Raw genomic sequence first — 23,723 nt, forward strand, 5'->3', positions numbered from 1 at the left:
CAAGATGCGGGCGGGGGAAGGCCAAGGTTTCTCAGGACAAAATGGCCACACGAAGGGAGAAACGGTGCTGGCATCCACCGCGGCCGGCCTGCACGCCCCTAGCTCACCTCTCTCCCGCGGTACCTGGCCCGTTCGCAGGCAGGCAGGCGCTCGCTCGCTCGCTCCCGCCGCCGCACGCTGCTGCTGCTGCTGCTGCTGCTGCTGCTGCTGCTGCTGCTGCTGCTGCAACCGCCAGAGACGCAGGGGAGCAGCGGCGGCGGCGGCGGCAGAGCCAGAGCGCGAAGACTGCTGCGCCCCTCCAGTCACGGGAGAGTCCATTGTGGCACAGAGGGGAAGGGGACGGGGACGACAGCCCGCCCGGGGGACGAGCGAGCCGGAGCAGGACCTGGCTCCGCGAGGAGGGGGCTGCCCCGAGGTCCCGCTTCCCTCGCATCCCAGCTGAGCCCCTTTCAGCACAGCGCACCGGGAGAGGGGAATCGGTCCCGGGGACGCAAAAGAGGCGGCTTACCAAGTCCCGCTCGCGCTCTTTCCTCTTTTGCGCTCGCTCCAAGCAGGCTTTTAAGAAAAGCAGCCGCCAGGCGAGTGGCTGGAGGACGAACCCGAGTCGCACCAGCAAGCCTGGAACAGCAGCGATGCTCTCCCCTGCGGGGGTCTCCACCTCCCGCCTCTGTCGTGACCCCCTTTTTCTTTACATCACCCGTCTCTGGTCAAAGAACAATTCAAACCCCACTCCCGCAACGGCCCCCTGGTTTCTTGGCTCTGTAACCACAACCCAGCAGTGTAGAAGGGCTTTCCCGGGCCAGGCTCCCTTCCCTTATCCCGGAGCACCCAAAAGGGCCTTCTGCTGGCCTTTGTCTGGAGGAGGTCACAGCTCCCAACTCGGGGAGGGGGGGGCGCACCTTTGATAACGGTGCCAGGAGAGGACCAAGACTGGCTAAGGATCTCGGAGGAGTCCTGGTTGGAGGTGCTCTGATGGCAAAACTCTGGGAGAGCAAGGCCTTGCGTCTCCTAGGGGTGGTGGGTGTCTTGGTACCCAGAAGTGAAGTGCAGCTTAGTGGGAGATGCCCCAAGATGGGGTCGGGTGGTGGGGAGAGGAGGCAGGTGGGAGGGGGATGCTATCCTCTGCCTTTAACCCCTTTGATGTCATTCCCAAACTACGGCCAAAGGAAAACCAGCCCTGAACTTCCAGAGAGATTCTGGGATGCCAGCCACCTGAGGCTCGTGGTTTTTTGTTTTTTTTGTTTATCTAGGAAAGGGCTTTCCTTTTCTCTCTTGGAGACTCCCCCTGTCCTACCCCCTTTACCTTCCAAGGCATCGCTGGCCCAGGCCCAACCCAAGAAAAGCCCCCCCCCCCAGGAGGTCCTGACTGGATGCTCCCTCTCTTGGCCTGGTCATCTCCCACCCTTAGGAGCCCCAGGGGGCCTCCTTTACAAGGCAGCAGAGTCCGCTACTTTCATCTTCCAGGGCAAACCTAATTCACACACAAAATATTGTTCAGCGTTGGTTGTGATGAGCCCATCTGAAGACTTTCCTCTAACAGAAGGCCCAGAAGTTGCCATTTTGCTCCCCCGGGGATCCCTCTGCGCCCGCTGCCCAAATGAGCTGCTAAGTACGTGTGCTGCTGGTGGGCACACCAAATGCTCTTAGAAACTGCCTCAGCATGCGCTGCAGAATTTGTGATCTCTATGGCGGCAAGATTCTAACATTCTGCCCTTGGCCTGGCTTTTTCAATGAGATGTGGCTCAGAGCAAAGAGGAATTTGCGGGATGTTATTCCATGTTAGTTTGGGTATTTAAGCAGCATTCTCCCACTTAACTGAAGACAAAGGTTTATTATTGAATTCTTTATTGTCATTGTCTGTATATACACAGTATACATATAATGAAATACTGTAGCTAATCAAGCTTTCAGCACACTGGGTTGAAACAGGCAAGTTTTATCTAACTGAGCCTCACACCATCCCTTTTATCTTTCTGGCTGGGGAGCTTAAGAAAAGGTGAACTATTCAGAAAACCACCCCTTGGAAATGTTTTTCACAGAGGTCTAAGTCCATTTCTCACATCAACACTCTTCCTGTATCCAGTTTACAGTCACCCATTCCCCTCAATAAATGCTATTAAAAACATGTACTTTTCATAAAGAAATCATCTTTACTATCATATATTAGCAGGCCAGTCCTTTGACATTTTCCAAAAGTATGTCAGATCTTTGTAAAAAAAAAATCCTGAAATTTAGGAATCCTGCAAAAATAGAATATGTCCTGGTCTCATTTCCCAAGACACAACAACCAGGGATTAAAATATGTGCTGCGAGTTTTATCTGCTTGGAAAGGGATGTGTGACAGCACGAAGAGACAGCTTTAAGCCTGAACGCAGCACTGTTGTGAGGTGTTGAATTTTCCTTAACAGGATATTTTTTAACATTCAGAATGTAGGATAATTATCAGTTCTTTGCCTGTGATCACACCAGCTATGTGGAAACCAGGAAGCTTCATAGATTTTACACTGTTCTTTCTGGGTACGTGATTGGAACTCACCACTATCCTTCGGCCTCACTCAAACCTAGCAGGCTACTTCCATGATCCCATTCTTACTCTCAGGAAGGAGGGACTTCTGCATCTTGTCAACTAGGTCAATCCCTGTTATTTTTGTATCAACAGCTTTATCTGTCTCTGTGGGGGAGAAATTCAGAGTTTGGCATCTTGGTTGAGGCCTTCTGGAAGATAGCCTATGGTTGGATTCAAGCGGTAATGTCAGGTTCCAAGAAATGCAACCATTAAAAAACAAACTCCGAGGCATTTCAATTCCTCAAAGAACAAGTTTATTAAGATACACCATCTTGGCACTAACTCATGGAAAGCCAGTACTGAAAGTTTCCCAGCTTTCCACGTCACTGTAACTAGAATTTTCTCAATTTTCTAAAACAATATGTCACATTGACCCACTGGGCCATGGAACGGTTGCCTGACAACTTCATTCCTCCTTCCTCTGCGGCTGACTCATCATCCAGCTACGTTGTTTTAGCTGGAACTCCATCCACCTCAGTTCTCCCCCTTCAGCTCCCAAGTGTGTCAAACTGAATTCATATGAATAAACCAGATATAAACCAATCCACCATCTAACCCAATTCAGGCTTGACAGATAATTCATACCTACTTGCGGGAAGGGATGTCACTCTGCAAACTGACTCGGGGAACACAAGATCTAATTGTAGACAATAAGGAATTCCCAGGTATGGCATCTCACTTGATACACTGGTTTCTCACCCAGCTTATGATGATCACGCTGGCTTTCACCTCCTTTCTTGAAATCTCTCATGGCCGTTGTGCCTGGAGAACATTTATATCTGGGCATCAAGCAACCCCATCCCCCTTCAACATTCAATAAGGTAATAGCAGCAAAGTAATCTGATAGCTGGGAGGGGTCTGAAACTTGGAAAGTCCAACCTATCCTACTAAATTGGATGCTTAAGTCCCTGAGTGACTCCCCCTACCCAATACACTTACCTCCCCTGCTGGAAGGAGCAGATCTTTGGAACTAACCCTAACCCTTCTAACTCTGTGAGGGCAAGAGGACTGCAAACAAAGAAAGCCATTATAGAAACCCTTCTCATTTTTTAAATTTCAAAACAGCAGTTTTTCAATTGGATTTCACAAGCAGGATCATTAAAAAAGAGAAAAGTGAAAAACCAACTTTTATTTAAGGGAACACAGGTAATAATCAGGATGAGCAAACCCTCAATGCTGCCAAATACATGGCCACGTTTTTCATCATTAAAGAAGAGGGAGATGCTGCTTGCTGGAATGTTTGTCTCCCCCGCACCCCCGCACCACCACCCCAAAAAAAAACCAGAAAAAGGGAGACCAGCAGGAGGTGGCTGTTTTTTCAGGCAGGCCGGTGACCTGTTGTGGCCTAGGGAGGGAGAGGCCCCCGCATAGGCCCCCGTGGAGGCACCATGGGCCGTTGGGCCGGACGAGGCGGCAGAGGGATGCGCTGGTAGCTGTAGGGAGGGGGCCGAGGGGGGCCATTGTATCCATGGGGGGGCATCAAGGGAGGCGGCCCACGCATCCCATGAGGTGGCATGGGACCAGGATGACCTGGAGAAATAAAACATGTGGACATCAGGTGGCACCCAGAAGATGCCCAAGATCACATCAAGCTGTGAAGGCAGTTGCTTTTTGGCACTAAGCCAGAAAAGGAGAGAGAGTAAGTACCCCAGACCTTTCCACTTACCCATTGGGGATCCAAAGTGAGGGCCCCTGGGTGGCATGCCCATGGGGGGCGGTCCAGGGTGGGGCATGCCTGGAGGTGGGCGCGGAGGTGGCTGCCCCCCTGCCCCTGGGGGCCCAGGGTGATGTGGGCCCATTCCAGGCATTCCATGATGGACCTGCATTTGCGGCATCCCTGGGAGGGCAACAAAAGGCAGAGATCTCTCATGCATGCATGCATTCACACAGTTCCAAAGACAAAGATCAGCAGTTTGTGTCAGGAAGGCTTCACCCACATCATACAGCTGATTTACAGGGGCCACAGCTGGATCGCACTGTTCTCAAACTCTCCCACGGCCCCTAGTTCTGAGATGCCTTACGGTGACAAAGGCAGAGCCAGACTTCTGCTAAGAAGAAAGTTGTTCAAATCAAAGAACGTACCTGGATGCATCCCACCAGGAGGGAAAGGATGTGGGTGGGGAGGATGAGCTCCCCCGGGGGCTCCTGTGGAAGGAGGTCCTGGAGCACCAGCCCCCGGTGGCATGGGTGGAGGCGGCATGGCTGGAGGCAATCCTGGTGGCAAAGCTCCCGGAGGGGGCACTGGTGGAGGAAATGATCCAGGTGGGGGGATGCCTAGAATGGAAAAACACAGAACACCTTGAAATATTGGAGAAAGCGCCCAACAACCCCCTGGTTGCATCACTCATTTCCAGAACTCAAGCGGTGAGAAAAAACAATTGTTGGAAGCTATCAGCCCTAACACTGGTGTACCTGGAGGAGTAACCCCTGGTCCCAAGGTGGTAACCACTGGCGTGGGCACTGAAGGTGGGGGTGGAGCATCTGCAAAGAGTTGATGTGGCCGGTCGGCCTGAGAGAGGGGGTTCTGCGCAGCGAGGAGGCGCTCAGCCGCTGAGCCATGCCTTTCCCCCTTAGAATCCTTCTTGAAGGCATAGGAGACGGTTATGGGGCGGTTGCACAGGTATTGTCCATTCATTGCCTCTATGGCAGCATCTGAAGCATCAAAGCTGGCAAAATTGATGAAGGCGTAACCCTTGGAGTTGCCCGTGTCGGGGTCACGCATGATCTTCGGAGTCTGCAGGATGACTCCAAAGGCGCTAAACGTGTCATACAGCAGCTTCTCGTCAATCTCCGGGTCCAGGTTGCCAATGAAGATGTTGGCACCCACGTCCAGGTTCTTGTTGTGGGCCGAGGCCTTGTTGACCCGGATGGGCTTCCCATAGAGCTTGATCATGTTCATGATCTTGATGGCGTAGTCAGCGTCCTCCTCGCTGAGAAATTCCACGAAGCCATAGCCTGGAAGAACACAACCCGGAGACGGCCCGCGATTCCGCTGTGCACTGGGCCCCTCGCTTGCCCCAGCAGCGCATGGCCTCCCGCCCAAGCAAGCCTCCCCGGGCTCTCCTGCCCAAGGAAACGCCGCCCGCTTACCTTGGTGCTGGCCCGTGACGCGGTCTTTGGGCATGTGGGTGTTGACCACGGGGCCCGCCTGCAGGAAGAGCTCCCACAGGAGCGGCTCGCTGACCTTCTCGTCCAGGCCGCCCACGTAGACGGTGGCATCTGGGGGGCGAGACGGCGGTCAGGGGGCGTGGCGCCGGACGGCCTCCTGCCCGTCCTCCGACCCGCGCCCCTGCGGAGCCTTTCGGAGGCTGGCACCCAGCCCGCGTCTCCGCCGGGCGTCTCGCCCCGCGCCACCCCGAGCACCGCGCCGTTACCTTGGTTCCGCTCCGAGATGGGGCCCGCCGCCATCTTGATGCGGGAGCTTCCCGGCTTTCACTCGCACTTCCGATCCTAGCCGGAAATTACGTTGAAGGGCGCAGCGTGGCCGCCGCGGCCATCGTGTTCCCGGGCGGACGCTGTGGAAGGCAGCTGGCTTTAAGGGCTATAGCAGGCAATTCACGCGCATAATCATCTCCTCACGGAAGTCGGCCTTCAGATTAAAAAATAAATCACATGAAGTGCCCGGCACTATATCACAACAACGCGTCTGCGTACGTGCGTCATTTCGACAGCAATAACGTGGCATAAAACCAGAATTTCCGGATCCACCAGTTTCCCCCCAGAAGAGGGAAACTGCGCCTGGCCAATCAGCGCGAGCCTATCCCAAACTCCTCCTCTTCGCCCTTTCCCGCTTTTTTCTTTCGCCGCGCAGTCGCGCTCAGCCTTTTCTTCTTTTCTTTTGTTCATTCGCGCGCCATTCCTGAGGGGAGAATCGTTGCCTTTTAAAAGAAGGCAGAAAAAGAGAAAAAACTTGAGTAACCCGAAGCTTTGTGGGAGCCTCCTTGCCAAATAGAACGGCAGCCATTGGCGCCTCTGCCTCTGATGTGGTCTTACTGCCGTCGTCTCGGCCTCTTCAGGCAGGGAAGAAAGTGCAAAGTAATTGCTTCCCGCGCATTGTGGGTTGGATAGAGTAGGAAATGCTTCTGAGCATAGGCAGAGTGTGCCCGAGGCTGAGCAAAGGGAAGGAAGGTCTGGGGGCCCTCAGGGACTGGGCCCCTTCCCCGGAGGCAACGGGGTAGAGCCTTAAATCGAAAACACCTTCAGGCAAACATGCCCAGGAGGGGCAAGTGGCTGATGTGCTTCATGCTAAATTGGCAGAGAGTTTTGTTTAGACCCCAAATACTCCTGTGGCAGGTCTTTAGATAGATAGTAATCCTTTACTTTTGTTTTTTTTCCAGCTATCACAATGTATTTTTACAGTGCCAGTCTGGGCAAGGAAAAGCCACTGGCAGAGGAGATGAAGGCTCTGCAGTTGGTTCAAAAGCTGGTTAAGAAAGGCAACTTCAGGCAGTAAATCGTGATTTAGCCCAAGGTGGGTGAAACAAGCTTTGCCCTTTCTTTTGGGTGTAGGTGAGAAGAAAGTCGAAGTAAATAGCAAAAGGTTTATATAGCACACATGCAAACAAATGAAGTGAGCATGAAATAATGGCGTGAATCCTATATATTCTGGATTTCAGTTTGACACATATAGAGGAAAATTTACATAAAGGTCTGTTGTGGTTGTGGCAAGCCAATTCGTCTGTGTAACATTGTGACAGAGAAAAACCACCCCATTTCATCAAATGCACAAATGTCCTTGACCCAGTTTGTATGCTGTTTACAGAGATTTTTATTTTATTTAAAAAGCCATTAGCTTAAAATTGGCAATTTCCTGTTTGCTGTTAAGAACCAAAGCATATGAAATAGTATAAAATTGAAATGGCAAGCTTTTGCCTTAATGGAAGGTTACACACACACAAACTTGCATATACAGTACATAACGGGTGGGATTCTATCGGTTCTGATCGGATCGGGCAAACCCCTTGTTCCCATGTTCGATTCTCTGAACTGGTTCACTGTGATGAAGTGGGCCTGCTTGCCCACCCCTGCTCTTTCCTGTGCTTAGGGCACAGCTGATTCACGCGGCAGAGTGGTTTGCTGCGCCTCAGCTGTTTTCTTCATAGAGGCTGCAGTTGAAGGGCTTGCCTTTTTTAAATGCGGAGCGTGCACGCGGTTGCTATACTAGTGGAATTCCACCCCTGAGTACATATATGCTCACGCAAATACAGCGGCTAGTACACATTGAGTGAATAAATAGTAAACTTGACATATGAAGAGGGAAGCTAAAAGGATTAGATTTTTGTGCACCAGTGTATCATGCATATTGAGTCTGTGGCTCCAGGGTTGATGATTTCTGTCTACTGAATGTATAGTCAGCTTTTGATGCTACTTAATACATTTACAGGTTACTTCTTGGGCAATAAGAACCAAAGTTCTTATTGATCCTTTGCTGTATTCCAGGGCTGTAAATATTTAGCATGCCGTTGTCTGCAGCATAAGAACATCAGTTCATTTGGAAAAATGTTCATTTTAGAAAATTATGCATGAGAATATATAAAGTACAATGCCTCGTTTAAGAAGTTTCTAAAACCCAGCTTGTTGCAGGCGGTTTATATGAAGGAGAAGCAATAGCTTTTGCCATGAATGTTCAAGAAGCCTGTCTATCACCAATGGGAGGACAAAAATGAGCTTTGTATTTTTAATGAGCTGTTGTGGCCTTCTTACTCATTTTCCAGAGCTATGCTATAGCTTCCTCTTGCTTGCAAATAGGTTAGCCGCTTTTGAAGAAGATCCAGTTCTTCGGTGAGTTTAACAATGTTGGAAGCAAAGAGGCCAACCTGAAGGGTGACATACATTGATATTAAAAACTTAAGTTACAAAATAGTTGCTGCTGCTATATATGCCATTTTTAATCATCTTTTGCATTTATACTCCATGTGTGTGTTCAACCATACAGGACACAAATTCCTCACCAAGAGGATGCAACATTAAAGATTTTTAGAAGTATGCTTTTAATCCAAATACTGCAACCAGAAAATTAAAATTTCTGCAGGTTGAAATTTCATAAGACAGAAAATCTACTTTAAAATATTTTCCACAATTGAGGATGCTGCTGGGCCTGTCCTTGACTTTTACAAAAATCCCCTTATCCCAACCAAATACAAAAGGAAAAGATGATAGTATTTCCTCACCCACCAACATTTTTTGGGGGTGGGGGAATTGTTACCCATAAAGCAGTTTCTATGGGGAAGCTGCTTAAGAAAAACCATGTCAGGAAGTAGGATGAAGCAAGAGCAATAGTTTGCCCACAAACTCTTTGGAGCTTCAGTGTATCAAATGGAATGGGCACTTTTACCATATTTCCAGTTCAGTGCATAACCTTTAATAAATACTTTTCATATAAAGGCTGAACCAGAAATAAATTGGCTCATCTGCTGAGCCAGGGGATACCAGGAGAATATACATGTCTGGAGCAGACTGTGGGTGGCACCAAGACATTGTATGCAAGTGCAAGAAGAGAAATGATTCCTGCAGCACACGCCTGTCATTTTTTAACATTGTTCAAGGTCTTTGAGGCCTTAGTGCTTGTTTAGATTTTAAAAATGCTTTTGGCATACAACTGAATGGACTAAAATGATTTAGGAACAATGTGCAAATTAATAACACTGCCCACTTGAAAAATAATTTTCATTACTGTGCAGTGTTTGGAATCAAGACAGTAAATATGAGGTGCTGAACAGGCTTTTACAGACTCCATCAATAATATACAGTTCAAAAGCTATATTTGGCAATTGGTTATTTCAGCTGAGGCTTTTTTCTATTGGATATTTTTTGTACCTGAACTTCTGGATTCCCCCGAAGATAACACCTTTTCCATAAACGTATTGAAGTCCCTGTATGTGATGGGTGAAGCAGCAAATCATTATGATAAATGAAGCTGCCGTTGGATTTGGCCATCCAAGACCTTTCTTCTCTAGAAGTCTCCAGTGCCTGAACACGATGAAAACTCTTTTTGGAAAGGATCCCATTTTTCCAAGGAAAAATGTGTGATTGCAAACTGAGACAGCCTTTTGAAAAAATGTACAAGGTCTGTTTTTCTGAAGAACTGTTTTCCATCTAGAGGAAAAAGAATGTAGAAAAGATAGCTGCCTTTGAATCTAGCAAGTCAAATGTTAAAAAAAACCCTTATGTTTGTTAATACCCACCTTGTCACCATTTTTGAATAGGAAATGTTTGTTTAAAGTGCCTCCGTTGCTGAGTTTGTTCTCATTGTACCAGGGGTTCCTGAACTGTGCTATCTGCCAGGGGTTGGATCTGAGTAGCCAGTTCCAAACTGTAGACAAATTTGTGTGCCCTACATTTTTGATAGGATAACCTTTTTGTAGGATTTCTGAGCAGAGATTTTCTTGCCAGCCATTGATAGGAGTGTAAATTTGATTGAGAAAACGATTCTGGATACAAAGAAAGAGAAACTAATAATTTCCAATATGTGTTTCTCTCCCCCATTTTCATAGATTTTAATATTCAAGGAATTAGGACAACAATCTTGACCCCATTATTTTTCACAACTGCCAGTCTTGGCTCACCTGATTCTTTCGACTTCGTTCCCACTGACAGTTGAATAGGAAACTGCTAGAAAATGGGATGAAGCAGTTATCATATATGGCCATCAAGTAGGCCTCTGTAAACTCAAAAGATTGTGGGAATTGCTGCAGCAGTTGCCATATGGAATCCAGGAACAGGAAAAATACCGGCGACTACACACACACACACACACACCAAAAAAAAAGGGGGATTACAACAGATTAAACAAATGATTCCCACCTCTTCCTCCTCCTCTAATCCTTATCTCTTTTATAGTATGTAACTTTTTTCTAAAAAGGATGAATTTTAAACTAAAACGAATGCTTAATAGTGGGTGCTAACACCATGTTTTTTTAAAGGCAGAAAGTGGTGTCTCCTATTCTTTGGGTTCCTTGCAAATCCATTTATTTTTATTAGATTTTATCCTGTTTCATTGACTGATTGGTCCACTGAAGGCTACAAACCTACTTGATATTCCTGCCTCCTGTTTTTCCTACACTGCCAGTCCTGTGAGGTGGGTAGGACAGAGAGAGAGTGACTACCAAAGTCACTCAGCTGGCTTTCATGCCTAAGAAAGGCCTAGAACTCAGTTTCCTGGTTCTAGGCCAGCATCTTAACCACTACACCAAAACAACTCTCGTTTTACTTTATATATACACATTTTATTTCAAATAGCTAAAAGCACAATTTCATTCTAGCTCATAAAACAAGAAACTGACCTCATCCTGGTCATTTTTCTGGAGTACATTGAGACGCTGCAGGAAAGGATGGCCAGCTGCTACCCATTCTTTTTGTATCAGATTCTGGAATCCATGTATTGTCCTATTATATGGATCTGAAAGAATTTGCACTAGGGAAGCCAGCAAACAATTCAAATCTCTGTCATCTGATTCTGGGAGGAAATGGAACAGATAAAAAGAGTTTGTGAGCTGTGGTATTTTTGCATAATTATTAATATGCAGAGAAGTGATTTTACTTACTAGAAATATTCACAAAGATGTAATAGGAAACACACCATAGATTCTGTTTAAATGCTTGTGGATAAACAAAAATAATATAGTGAAATCTGACTGAAGGTACTTCCATCAGATTCCATCCATGGGATTTTGGCATTGCTCCCAAATCAGTATCATGACCCTGGGAAAGGGTTACTTTCCTGTCAACAGGATTTCTCATTAAAGCCTTATCTCCTTGGTTTTAATCTCCTTGCACTGAGCTTTGTAGCTAGAGACTTGTTTTGTTTTTAACTTTATTATAGGGCTGTGGAGAATATTGGTCAGCTTATTTGAATAATTTCTGTTGTAGATTCACTTGGACACTAGCCATCCAGCTATCTCATCCTATTTGTAAGAGGAATCGCATGGATGGGAAGTGTGTTTTCTCAAAAGTCGCAGTTCTGTTTAGCTGTAGTGCAACACTGCCATTGGGAAAAGAAACCACTCCCCACAAAGTTATGTTGTGCTTATGAATAGATGCTGCATAAGATTGTGGATAGCAAAGAGTGATAAATTAACTGAAATCAGAAAAGTCTTATTTCAGCTTTTATAGAAGACAGAGAATTACTCTGGTCCTTGCAGACTTCTGTCTAGCTCCCATATTGACACATTAATGATATAAATACCACTAATGAAAATCTAGAACAGCGTGGTTTCTTGGTTATCTTCAATAAAATTGTAGCATGATTTGTGAAATTATGATTTAGCATATTGTATGAACCCATGTATTACAGTTTGCAAACAATGGTCAAACAATTTTCAAGGAAGTATTTGAAAATGGAATTAAGGATCAAGGAACTTACTTTACCTTGCAGTACAACTGATCGACTCCTCTCTGTTAGCAGAAGAGTCACTTCACTGGCTTTCTTCAAACATAATCTAGATGAGGAAGATAGCACTTCTCAAGATGTTGGAAGCAAAAAACACAAATCTCACATAGCCTTTCCTATTTTTCTAATTGTCCTCCTGCCTTTGAAGAATACGCTTTGTGTGACAGTTTCTTTAATATATTGAATAACTAGTCATGTTTAATATAAATCATTTGAAAGGTATTCTTATCTGCATGCTAACATTGGTCTTTAAAAAAATTAAACAAAATGGCTGCATTGTGAATCAAACAGTAGGTTCTTCCCTGCAGTCTCTTCATATCATATCTTTGGCCAATCTAAAATCATCTTTCTTAACTAAAATCAGCCTCCAAAACACAAGATTAATTAGGAGGATTCATCTTGTAACTAGTTCTCAAATCATAAGGAAGCTAGAAGCCATTTTGTAAACAATCTTCTACATTTTCAAAAGAGACAGGCCTCCTTATTTCATTGAAGGAGAGCAAGAAACAGCCAGAGCTTTTTCACCATAATTTCCGTATATATAGGCTTTGCATTTGAAAATGGAATACTTATTTGAATTAATGTCTTAAATTGACCTGTTTCTTAATTCATCTTATTAATCAGTGATTGAGAGTGTTAATCACCGGGATAACTAGTGCCAGTCCAGGCAACTATCATAGAAGTCTGAGACCTTACCTTACATGATCCAGCCACCGTGTATTTTCCAGACTCGAGAGCCATTTCTCATCAGATGGTGCAACAGATGTATCTAGGAGAAGCAAGAAGTATCACCTTTTTGTGAAAATTGGATATATTTTACACCTTTCTATAATAGAAGTCTCATTAAAAGCCTAGGATTTTATTCCTAGGCTTCCAAACCTAGCGAATCAGCTGTATCATAATCCTAAAAATAAAACCAAAACATAAACAGATAAAGGAGGTAAATTGTAAACTTCTGGAAAGCAGAAAGGGGCCCTCCAGATCATTCTGAAGGGTGAACACTGTTATACAGAAGGTGTCCTTCTATGTTTCTCCTGAGAGACATTCTTTATTTGAAGAAACCTGGAGCACTTCAACCCTGTGGAATCAAATCAACTGGGCAGATGTTATAGGCGATTCCTCAGACGCTATGCCATGTATTATTTTTGTAAGTTCAAAATACTTTGCATAGATTTTAAAATATGTCAACATGCTTGGAGTAATTTTACTGACGTTTTGTAGGAAATTCTCAAATTAGGTGAGAATTGAAGGTAAGAATAGCTTTCTTAAGGCCAGGCATTGTATTTGAACCAATGATTTCCTGATCCTTAACTCAATATATTGCTTCTTATCCACATAGGTATTTCTGGGTTTCCTAGCGGTTGAATTGAATTTCTGACTTCATTTAAGTGTGTTTACATTTAAATTAATGCAGTCGAATATGGGAGTTTTGTTTCTATCCTTAGACCTGTTTTTGATGTTCAAAATTATCTGGTTGCATATGCCATCTTGTTGCTAACAAAATTGCTTAATGATCTGATGTAAGAAGAGCGCTTGTCATTTCGTATCTTTCACTTATACAGGCATTCTGACATAATGATTGAGAGGTCATTATGAGATCTGAGAGATCTCTTGGTCTGTCCTTGCTAGTGCTAAAATTTGTGTGTGGCACAATTCTTAGAAGGAGAGTTGTTTTCTAATTCTGCTTACCAGTCAGGCAAAGGCTCAGGTTCCACAGTTTGGAGTAAGACTGATGGATCTCAGGAAGGCTGGGAAGGTCAGCAGTTGCTTCTACAATTACACACTGAGAATGTCCAGCAAACAATAGCATTTCTATTGCCCTTCAGAGAGAAATAGGGAGGGTGAAGGTAATATTCCAGAAAATGAGACTTTAAAAAAAAAGTAGTCTAAGGTACTGCACAAATTTCACATTGCCAAAATTTAACAGATTTTTGAGCTTTGGCTGTGTGAAAACGCAACTCTCAAGCTGCTGAGATTATATCATTCTGGATCCTTTGTGTCTGTAATTCACGTACGGTTCTCATGTAAAAGATGAAATGGAATTCAGTTCCATATTGAATTGGAAGCCTTGGTTTTGTTTTGTTCTTTTTGATAAGACCTACCCAAGATTAACCAAGCGATACATACATTAGGAGGATCAGGAGTCTTCTTGAATAAAAGTAATAATGTCTCCAGGTTTTTGCTGATGTCCTGACCCCCTTTTTCCACCTCCCCTCAAGCTGTCCCACAGTGTTTGATAATCCACACTTGAGCTTCATTCCCATCCACCCCTCCCAGTCATCCCTGTCTTTCAGCCAACTGGTTTCTCAACAGCAGAAAATTCCATGGCTTACTGTTAGCTATGAGTTTCATTCTTTGGCATTTACCTGATATCTTCCTTCTCTGGATCTGAGTTAGTGTGGAAGTTGGCTGCTCTAAGAAGATCGCTGCCATTCGTGTGATGCCAGCACAACCTCTGGTCATGATAAAGAGAAAAAAACTTGAGTTCTAAGCAAGATTTTTCTGATCTTCAAATTCAGACTTCCCTTTCTCTTCTAAATGGTTTTACATTATTTAGGCAGGTATTCCAACATGCAAACATTTCCTCTTTCATGCTCACAGACTGGCTTTGCATATGATGCTAAATGCAGGTTAATAAAGCACAATTCTTAATTTTTATAGAGCATGCTATGCTCTTTGAAATAAACCCTTTGTGGTTTAATGTTAGCATGATTCACACAATATACTAATATAGAAGGTGAGTTTCCTCATTATACTGAATCACTAATTACTTGGCTCCATTTTAACCTAGCCTTTCAGGTTGTGGGAACTTGGAAACATGCTATATTGAGCCATTGTGGGGATAAATGTCCCTCCCCACAGCTCCTCTGTTTGCAGCTTAACAGTAAGGCTCCCTCCCTCATTTGCCCTCTTGCTCTTGTGCGTGGCTAGCACAGCACATCCTAATCACAGCCTTATACTCAACTGGTATTCGTCTTTCATTGAAATGCACAAACGTTCTTTTCAGCTCATTGTCGAGAAATCGATTGGGGACCCACAAGTATTTGGGAAGGCTGTTAAAAGGAAACAAATATTTTTGAAATCAAACCTTACGAAGTATTTCTCTGCAACCTGGTACCCTTTAGTTACACTCCACCATGCCCAGCTAGTATAGGCAGGGTATGACTTAGTCTAACCCATCTGAAAGGAACCCGGCTGCCAAATAAAGATTTTTAATCTATGTTCAGAAAGGACAATCTAGTATTCACTTCTACACCCTTAGTTAATTCCATGCCTGATTCTTGGTGCAGCAAGATAGCATCAGATAATAATTTATTAGAATCTGACTGCATACTTTTAAAATGCCTGGGTTTTAAGAAGATTCTACTTAAAAAAAGAGACAAATACATATGTTAACTGGCTACACAGCACAAATACTAACTAGCTTTTTACCATTGCAAGAGCTTCCAGATCTAGGCTCCTTGGCTTAAGCCTTAAATGTCAGAAGGACTCGGTTCCAACTTCTCCCATTCATCCTGACTTCACATCTTTCCATTGTTACTTCTCCATCAGCACATCTGCCCCCAATGCAACATTTAGTATTGATGGGAAAGCACCTCCCATTCTCCTGAAAATGATCTTTACCTGGTAGACATATCGAAGCGTTCATTGACTGGGCTGACTCGCCAGCCAGCTGCACCGAGCCGCTTCAACTCCTTCTCCCAGTCACAGAGAGTCTCAAAAAGCACTACTGAGAATCCTTCCTGCAGCTGTATGTCCTGTCTGGCCAGGCAGCTGTTCTCTGCAACACAGGTCAATGTTGAGATGCATATTTCAAAAAATATCCCTGTTTCTTTGATGTTGCAAGTGCTCCATCGCTGGAGGTTTTCAAGAAAAGAGTGGGTAACAGTTTATATCTGAGATCGTGCAGAGACTCCTGGTTTGGGCAGGGGCTTGGACTTGAAGACCTCTTTCCAACCTTAAGGTTCTGTGTCTACTTACCCAAATTCTTCAGAGCTAAGTATTCATAGCAGGTATCCCTGCCACTGTTCTCCTGAGCTTGTGCAATGGCCATTGTCACCTGGAAAGTAAAGTTATGGAAGAGCAAGGTCATCTAGCTGGCTTCCTGTCTAAGGCAGACTGAGGGTAAAAAAAAAAAAAAGGAAGCTTTTTAAAAGGAAAAGGCTTTTCTGCCTTTAAGGAGAAGTTAATAAAATATGCCAATGAATGAGGCCAATGAGTCTCCTATCTAAAATATTGTTTATCATGATGAGAAGAATTAGTCTGTGCCATCTTGCATTTTCCAGTGCCGGAATTAGGAAGGGGGAATGAATTGCATATTCTCTTCATTGCAGAAAAGGTTGGTCATACAAGTATTTGATTTCTGAATGCAGAGTGAGAATATCTTTTGGCAGAAGGACTGTGTTTAGACTCACCATTTATTAGATATCTTTCTGCTGAATTCACCGCTGTAACTTACCCGGAAGGCCTGAGGTTCGAAGCCATTTTCATGGAACTGGAACCTTAGCACCCGGAAATCCCGGCAGTAGATGATCAGTTCCTCAGGAATGAACTTCAGTGTAGATGTGCTCGTTAGCACCTTGGCTTTTGTGAAACTATTCACTGGGGTGAGAACAGAAATCATGTTTTTAGGAGGAGGAAAGCTGTTGCGAGGGAAATACCGTTTATTAGAACGACCAACAGCAGTGTCAATTTACAGAGCAACAAGACAACAGTTTCCTGCCTTGGACAGTCTACAAGTCTAAAACTGGATGAAGTCCTTCCCAACTGTTACATTCTGATTCTGTCTCTGATCTTCAGAGAAAAATAAGATTCCATGGAAAATATTACAGATTTTAAGAGGTATTTCAAATGGAAATGGAAAAGAAGCATTGGTTGATTTATTGCATCCTCAGCAAAATTATCTAAGAACAAAATAGTTGGCTATTATAAACCCAAAGATTAAATAGGCATTTTTTCCTCTGAACCTACCAGCCACCAGTTTTCCAATACCTGGTAGGGCCACTTCATAGTCACTGCACATAAACAGATAGCAAGAGTCATTCTAGAAGGAAAAGAAATTGGTAGTTTATATTTCTGATCTCTTCCCTTAGTCACACAGTTTGAGCAGAAGCCACTTACGTATGCTTGGAATACTGTACTGAATCTCTCCTTGTCACAGGTACACCCACAACAATCGGTTTCACCCAGGGGTGGGATTCAACCAGTGTTACTACCAGTTCAGTGATTACGTTTTGCACCTGCGCGCGTATAATACACCTTGAGCTGTGCCACCCGGACAGGTGATAAGCTCTGCGCGCGAGTGTGCAGCATTTGAAAAACCACTTTTTTACTGCTTTTTCAACCTCAGCTGTGGCGCGCAAAGCAGCTGAGGTTGAAAAAGCAGGAAATAAAGGTCAGGTAACAGCCTGGGCGGGCAGGTGGGCCAAACAGCAGCAGATACAGAACCGGTTCTGTGTCTGCTGCTCTTCAGAGCTACTGGTTCCATAGAGCCGGGCAGAACCGATAGCATCCCACCCCTGGTTTCACCATGTTTTCTTGTCATAAGAGATAATGGTCAGGATTCTTTACTGTTTTAAAAGAACTGAACAACCTCATGGTGGAGTTACTGGGACGGAGGGATGATTAGTTGGAGGGACCAGTGTTCTTTTCTCACCGGATTTCAACGGATTCTATAGACTGAATCTAGAAGGGAAATGTAACTCAAACCCAAAGCAGAAATACAACAGAAAATATTCCTTCTTTGCAGGCAGGCCTAAAACTCTGTGACTGAGCAGGCCTCAAGAATCCTTGCGTTTTATGTTCCTCTTCTGAGTTCCATGCCTTCACAACTTCAAGACCATCTTTTCCTCCTACCTTTCCATTCCTGTTGCTCACTTGCTGCTGCTCTCTGCTTTTAGGCATAACCTCCTGAGTTGCTATTAGTGGCCATGAATCAGTTGCCAAACCCACCTCATTGTTTGGAGAGGAATCTGGTAAGAAGGCCACTCTTAGATTGGTACAGTAAAGTGTGCCAGGAATGTGGCCTTCTCCGTCTCGGGAAGAACTGCTTTTTTTAACATGATCTGCTACTTCTTGGATATATTCACCTGAAATAAACGGTTAATTAACAGTTGAAGGATGACCACAAGGGTTTTGTATTTCATTTTTAAGAGCCACAGCGGGATATATGAAGGTAGTATGTGAAGTATTTAATGAGTTACATGCATTAAGTATGTAATTAAGGATCATGTATTTTATATATGAGAAATAATGTAGCAGAGGTTGGGTAGAAATTCTTCCTGCAAGATCCAGAATAGTAATTTGTGCAGGGAGGCAGTGTGCAGCATCTACTGATGAATGACATCCCAGCATTTACTCAAATTAAAGTGATGCAATAAGAAGGTAGAAATTTATCACAGATAGTTCTTGCCAGCAGAAAAGATAAGAACAATCTTTTGCATACCACAAAGTCTTTAATTGGTTGGGATTCGTGAATCAAAGAAATCAGTTTATCTGTTTCAGCAAAATTTGTCCAGTTCACCAACCATTCCACCATAGTGAGTATTTCAGAGTCTTCAAAAGTACTCTCTGATAATTATCTCAAGCTATGGCAACATTTGAGAGCCTACTGATTGGAAAGAACTAACATTGTAACTTGAACTTGGAAGTTCAGATGCATCTTTTCCTGCATTGGAGAATATGTTGGAGAATATGTTGACAAGCTAAAGTTAATGCCAAGTTATATTACGTTGAAGATACAAAAAGGAAAATCTCATCTTGTTTTATGCATTTAACTCTCTTCATTCCATAGTGATAAGCGGGTTGGTTCATTTCCAAGCATATCAGTGAAGCATCTTCTGTGCAAGGATCTCACAACTTAAACCTGTATGTACTCTTTTGCATAGCATTATATTTGGTAAAAAGGTTCATGCTTTGCATCTCTGCTTTGGTTTCATAGACCTTGCTGCTGTATTATATAGGATTTAGTGAACAGAATCTATTTATTAGCCTTATTTTGCACAAGGGACTTACCTTCTGCTGCAGCAAAACAGCTCAGAGAATCCCTTCCCTCAAATCTTAATAGGAGGGTGTTTTTTTTTTCCTATGATGATGTATCGTGCCTTCACCCCCACCCTGTAAGGGTGTCCTCCATCACCATTGGGCTTGGCTGCTTACTTAAGCTGAACCATGTGACCCTGCAGAGGCAGCCTGGGAATGATCTGCTCTATTGGTGTCTGCTTTTTTAGGCACCCCAGTCACACACCACCATCAGTGTGACTTCAAGGGAAACATTGTACAGTAATAACCCTTCATATCCTTGCAAGAAAAAGTTTGACTCCATTTTTAATAGCATTCTAGCTCTGGTGTTTCCTCTCCATGCAATCTCAGCATGCTTGAGAAATGTAGCCCAAGTCTGACATCCATGTGCCTGCATGCCCACATTGGCCCATTTCCCCCATTACCTTCAATGCACTGGAGAGAGTGAAAATTCCCATTCCTCTTTCTGCTCACGTGGGGGGACTTTGGACTCCTGGGCTGCAGAGAAGGAAATATAGTCACCAGTGCAGCACAAATTGCGTTTCCTAGAAGCAAAGGATCTGGACTTGCAATATCTTTAGTCTGAACTAGTAAGACATATCTGGATATTCTTAAAGTAATACCAAGCAGAGATGAAACAGACAACACTTGTTGTCAGTGCTAGTGAAAAAAGGGACAAGGGACTATTTTGCATATTTTCATAATTTTAGGTGGGGTGGGGTTGCACAAGATACTGGCAGTTTACAAGACTGTACTCTTATACACTACACTACACTACACCAACATTTCAAGGCCAAGTATAATTTAAGAAATCAGTAAATCATCTTGCAAAATGATTTTCTCCCTTGCCTTCTTTAACCGTGCTAGTAAAAGCAAGCTTGTGTCTGTCCTACCATTTCTTTTACATTCTAAACTTTAGATTGAGGATTGTCAATCTAAAATAACAAGCAAGCTCAGAGAGCACCACAGACCCTAACCCTGAGCTACAAATATTCTCCTTTATTAATAAAGATTAATTAGATCGATTATGCCTTCCTGTATCTTCAGCTCCAGTGATCGTAACAGCACTTGGACTGGCTGGCTTCAGTCATGCATACTTCTGCCTCAATTTGGAAAACATTGCTTGATTATGCAAAGAATGTAAGAAAGGAAAGAGAAAGAGAATGCTTGTAATAGTAAGAAAAAAAACAGATCTTTCTTGGAAAAGCAAAGACAGTTGAGCAGAAAAATATACATAAACTATTAATTAGACAAATTGAAACAAGCACTAGAATCAGAGACTTTAACCTGTTTTATTTGGCCTTTTTACTCTCCCTGGCTGTTCTAAAGAAACCGCCTGAGATCAGCTGCCTGGTCATAGCAGGAACCCTGGAATGAAGCACTCAGGCCAAGAGGCTGGGTTTCCTAGCTACCAGCTCAAAAGCCAAAGAAGCGTTAAAGCCAGGCGGCAGGATATTTTAAAAACATTCTAAATGTTTGTGAATCATTAACGGGAAAGTTGCCCCGCTGAAATGCTCCATAGCCAAGTACATAATGTACAGAAACAAACACCCATTTCTAAAATTATCGCTGCTTTAAACAAAAAGGGAGATTAGTGCTTTGAATCAACTTAAGAGTTTGGGTGTAGAACTCCTGTAGATCTTTAGACAAAATAATTTTAGAAATGTTGCTTTGAAATTGCAGCAGTATTTTAAATCTTCTGAAAGAAGACAAAAACAAACAGTTGGCTGCATTGAAATTATTTCCCAATATAATGCCATGGATATCCAGTCATTACACCTAGTTTTGTGTTTCCATCCCTACTTACTAACATCTATTTACAAGTGGTGCTGCTCATGCGTTATGTTGTGCAAGAGAAAACACATTGATGTTAGTGGCTGTCTTGTCCTTGAGAGTAGTGTGGTTTAAAAAGGGAGTTTAAAAATCCAAAGTTTTCACTGGTGGCAGGGACACAGTTGACACAGTTTGCATCCCCATGATTTCAGTACACATTATTTTTGAAGGGCTCCTGGATAACACAGGTGCCACTTTGAAACATTCTTAAATTTGCACAAAATATAGAATTAACTTCCCTATAGGCATACTACTACCACCAAGTGTAATAACTTTATAATGTACCCAGACCTTTAGATCCTTGCACCGGACCTCACACATCTCCCTCTTTATATTAGAAGGATCTTACAGAGTAATCCTCTGCTGCATTTGAGAATATTACAGTAGAAAACCGGAAGATTTATTTATAGCCATATTCCCCCTCCTCCCTCAGTTTCCCCAAATCGCTGGCAAAAAAGTTACTCAACCTTCATTCACACATCAAAACAATAGGCAGATTCACTACTTACCCCTGTATCCGGAAGAGGGTGTTTAATTTTAAAAGAATTCTTGGACATAGAAAGCATTGTAGTGTCTTTGTGTGCCTCATAAAAAAGGGCAAGAGCAACACCAGTTTGTATAATAAAAAATTATTGAGTGTAGGAGGAGAAATACAGGAAGGAGGAAAAGAAGTCTGTGTCCTCAATCCCCCCTCTGATTAGCCTGAAGTCTGAAATGGGGGTGACAGAGTGGGAGCATGGTAGGACGGGGGTCTTGGTGATCAGATACCTCCAAGTCTCTCTTTCCTACGAGGCAAGATAAACCGAAGCGGCTCTTCTGCAAAGGCTGGAAGTCTTCCTTGGAGAGGGCAGAAGCAGAGAGAATGGATACATTTAATCAGATTCCTTTCTAAAAAAAATAAAATGTTGCTGCTGTTTGGAGAGGACATCTGGAAAAGCTGGCCAGCAGCTGTGCATGTAGGAGGGCTGCTAGCTACTGCAAGGCGCGGCTTTTGGCTTTTCCTTGGAGGCCTCTCCCCCCCCCCTTGCTGCAACGGGCCCTTTGGAAAGGAGCAGCCGCAGGAGGGCCATTCAGTCCTCTGTGAAACCGACACCTTCCTCCTCCTCCTGTGGAATAAGCAGGGCGGGTGAAACTGACGCCCTGGCAGTGGCCGTATGCTGCATGCAGCTACCAGCAACGGCTCCCCTTCCCTGGTGGTAGCTGCTGTTTTCACAGAGCACTCACTCTGCTGTTCTAGGATAGGGTCTTGTTGCCAAGCTGCTTTAGTCATAACACAAATCCAGAGACCTCGATTTGCAGTTGACAGGCTAACGAGAGAAAAAAATCACACATTAGTTTTTGCAAGTTAATGGTATGTGGTTAATGCAAGGACAGGCAAAGTCCTCTGTTTAAATTTCCAGAAGGAAATTCCCTCTGAACATAGGGCAAACTTGGCAATCGTTTTGGAAAGAGCTAGAGTGTTGAAGAACTGAAGGCAGAAATCATAAATTGTGATAAGAGGATGTAAAGCGACCCCCGTCTATAGTGGAAGCTAGTGCTTTTTTAGCATGTGGTCTGGCATTTGTAAGGAGCCAGATTTTTCAGCTTTACTGACAACAGCAAATTAAGAGTGATTTAAAAAAAGGATAATGGACATTAAAAAAAATAAAAGTCCATTGTGAGCAAGTTTCAAACTCTATACAGTGAAACAAAACATCTCATTTTTATACAAACTGGTGTTGCTGTTATATATGAAAAAATAAAGACCACATACTCGTTGCAGAAAATATATTTGTGGAAAGTGGGGGGAGAGTTGTCATGTAAATGCTGCAGCTTAGATACAAATAAATCCCAATTCTTTTAGAACTCGAGAGTGTGGGAAAGCTGAAAACTGAGTTATTTTGTAACCTTCATTAATCTCCAGAATTGTTGGTTAACACTAATTAAAACTAGGTCCTGTGGTCTTTGGACCTGCTTGCTGTAATAACAACTGTTGCAATCCAAAACATCTGAAGAGCACTAGGATAGGAATATGACTCCAAGATCTTGGCCAAATCTTGTTTCCTTCTCCAAGAAAACAAGTAGCGGCAGCCTCAGGAAATTTGGCTAATGATTACAAAATGAGGTCTTGCTGGAAAGGTCAAAGGGTAGTCTGCCACAAAGTCTCTGATAAGGACATCCTCTGGAGCTCATTAGCTTTGAGTTAGACATGTCAGGTCAAGGTCTCGGAATGGTGGAAATGTTATTCTCGGTTAATTCTCTATAATATGTCACCTTTTTTTCAACTTGAAACAGCAAACTACAGTTCCAGTTATTGCCAGTACATATATAAATTGGGATTGATGAACAACACCCTCCAACATTGCTAGAGGACGTTAGTTTGAAATGGCAACTATGCATACTTTGGTGCACTAGCCCTCTTAGACTCCAGCAGGCATTCCCCACACAGAAGCCAAAATCTGCCTTCAGTATGCCTGAGCAGGGATGGTGTAATGAGGTCACCCCTCCATGGCTGGGGGCTTTTATAATATAAGAGGAAGATTAAATAGAGAAAAGGAATGCAAGCTGAAGCAGAGGCTGGCAGAATGCCTGTCGTGCCTTCTTCATTGTACTTTGCAGTCCGAAGAAATAAGAGAGACAATGAAACTCTTCTAGCTGCTAGAGGATTTATTCCTATCTTAGGAAGCTTCTTGGTTAATCTTGAACAGATGCAAATAAAAATACTGCCCGCCTGTAACCTCTGTCAGCCTTATAAGGTAGGCCGGATCAGGAAACCAACACCATAGAGGCCTAAAACTACTTTTATTGGAACCGTTGTAGTGAAAGAATCTTGCAAAGCCTGAATGTAATTTTCTCCCTCTCTTACTTTATGCTCCCTACATCTTTGTGGAAAAATCCCCACTCCCTGAGTCATTCCCATTTTCCCTATCAAAGCAG

The 23,723-nt window shown here is 43.7% G+C and overlaps 2 protein-coding genes and 1 long non-coding RNA gene across 18 annotated transcripts; 1 reads left to right on the top strand and 2 right to left on the bottom strand.

Annotated features, from left to right (window-relative positions):
• Positions 1–2,797: 2,797 nt before the first annotated feature.
• SF3B4 (splicing factor 3b subunit 4) lies at positions 2,798–6,004 on the bottom strand. The gene is made up of 6 exons (XM_026720281.2): positions 5,941–6,004; positions 5,657–5,785; positions 4,979–5,521; positions 4,649–4,840; positions 4,233–4,403; positions 2,798–4,096 (listed from the first exon to the last, which is right to left on the bottom strand). Exons 1-6 carry the CDS (start codon positions 5,972–5,974, stop codon positions 3,912–3,914), a joined length of 1,254 nt encoding a protein of 417 aa, XP_026576066.1. The 5' UTR covers positions 5,975–6,004; the 3' UTR covers positions 2,798–3,911.
• Positions 6,005–6,325: 321 nt separating this feature from the next.
• On the top strand, positions 6,326–18,843 carry LOC148124610 (uncharacterized). 3 transcript variants are annotated; one of them, XR_015739690.1, is made up of 3 exons: positions 6,326–6,601; positions 6,904–7,037; positions 18,748–18,843. It is a non-coding gene; the product is annotated as an uncharacterized LOC148124610 (long non-coding RNA). The 3 variants fall into 3 exon arrangements; XR_015739691.1 differs by lacking the exon at positions 18,748–18,843 and adding an exon at positions 11,435–11,719; XR_015739692.1 differs by lacking the exon at positions 18,748–18,843 and adding an exon at positions 10,060–10,316.
• On the bottom strand, positions 7,311–22,034 carry MTMR11 (myotubularin related protein 11). 14 transcript variants are annotated; one of them, XR_015739689.1, is made up of 17 exons: positions 21,317–22,020; positions 19,400–19,472; positions 17,907–18,043; positions 16,926–16,998; positions 16,414–16,556; positions 15,936–16,014; positions 15,579–15,735; positions 14,920–15,007; positions 14,321–14,409; positions 13,644–13,774; positions 12,651–12,723; positions 11,928–12,003; positions 10,849–11,021; positions 10,132–10,302; positions 9,751–9,996; positions 9,383–9,661; positions 7,311–8,382 (listed from the first exon to the last, which is right to left on the bottom strand). XR_015739689.1 is itself a non-coding variant. In XM_026720277.2 (17 exons), exons 1-17 carry the CDS (start codon positions 21,371–21,373, stop codon positions 8,266–8,268), a joined length of 2,157 nt encoding a protein of 718 aa, XP_026576062.1. In that variant the 5' UTR covers positions 21,374–22,034; the 3' UTR covers positions 7,311–8,265. The 14 variants fall into 14 exon arrangements, 13 of the variants coding, with proteins under 13 accessions (XP_026576062.1, XP_087770130.1, XP_087770141.1 ...); XM_026720277.2 differs by having other exon boundaries at positions 11,933–12,003; positions 21,317–22,034; XM_087914004.1 differs by having other exon boundaries at positions 11,933–12,003; positions 16,947–16,998; positions 21,317–22,013.
• Positions 22,035–23,723: the final 1,689 nt, after the last annotated feature.

This window comes from Pseudonaja textilis, chromosome 16 (genome assembly GCF_049901715.1).
Source record: "Pseudonaja textilis isolate UNSWEBS1 chromosome 16, rPseTex1.2, whole genome shotgun sequence".
Taxonomy (NCBI): domain Eukaryota; kingdom Metazoa; phylum Chordata; class Lepidosauria; order Squamata; family Elapidae; genus Pseudonaja; species Pseudonaja textilis.

What these genes read in the sequence shown, in the direction of transcription:
- SF3B4 (XM_026720281.2), bottom strand. Translation starts at nt 5,974, where the DNA reads ATGGCGGCGGGCCCCATCTCGGAGCGGAACCAAG. An exon ending in TCCTGGTGGGATGCATCCAG is followed by an intron (nt 4,404 to 4,648) that starts GTACGTTCTTTG and finishes TTGCCCTCCCAG; the next exon opens with GGATGCCGCAAATGCAGGTC. An exon ending in TCACTTTGGATCCCCAATGG is followed by an intron (nt 4,097 to 4,232) that starts GTAAGTGGAAAG and finishes TTATTTCTCCAG; the next exon opens with GTCATCCTGGTCCCATGCCA.
- MTMR11 (XM_026720277.2), bottom strand. Translation starts at nt 21,373, where the DNA reads ATGCTTTCTATGTCCAAGAATTCTTTTAAAATTAAACACCCTCTTCCG. An exon ending in ATTCCTCTCCAAACAATGAG is followed by an intron (nt 16,999 to 17,906) that starts GTGGGTTTGGCA and finishes TTTTCCTTCTAG; the next exon opens with AATGACTCTTGCTATCTGTT. An exon ending in TATTCAAAAATGGTGACAAG is followed by an intron (nt 9,662 to 9,750) that starts GTGGGTATTAAC and finishes TTTTTCCTCTAG; the next exon opens with ATGGAAAACAGTTCTTCAGA.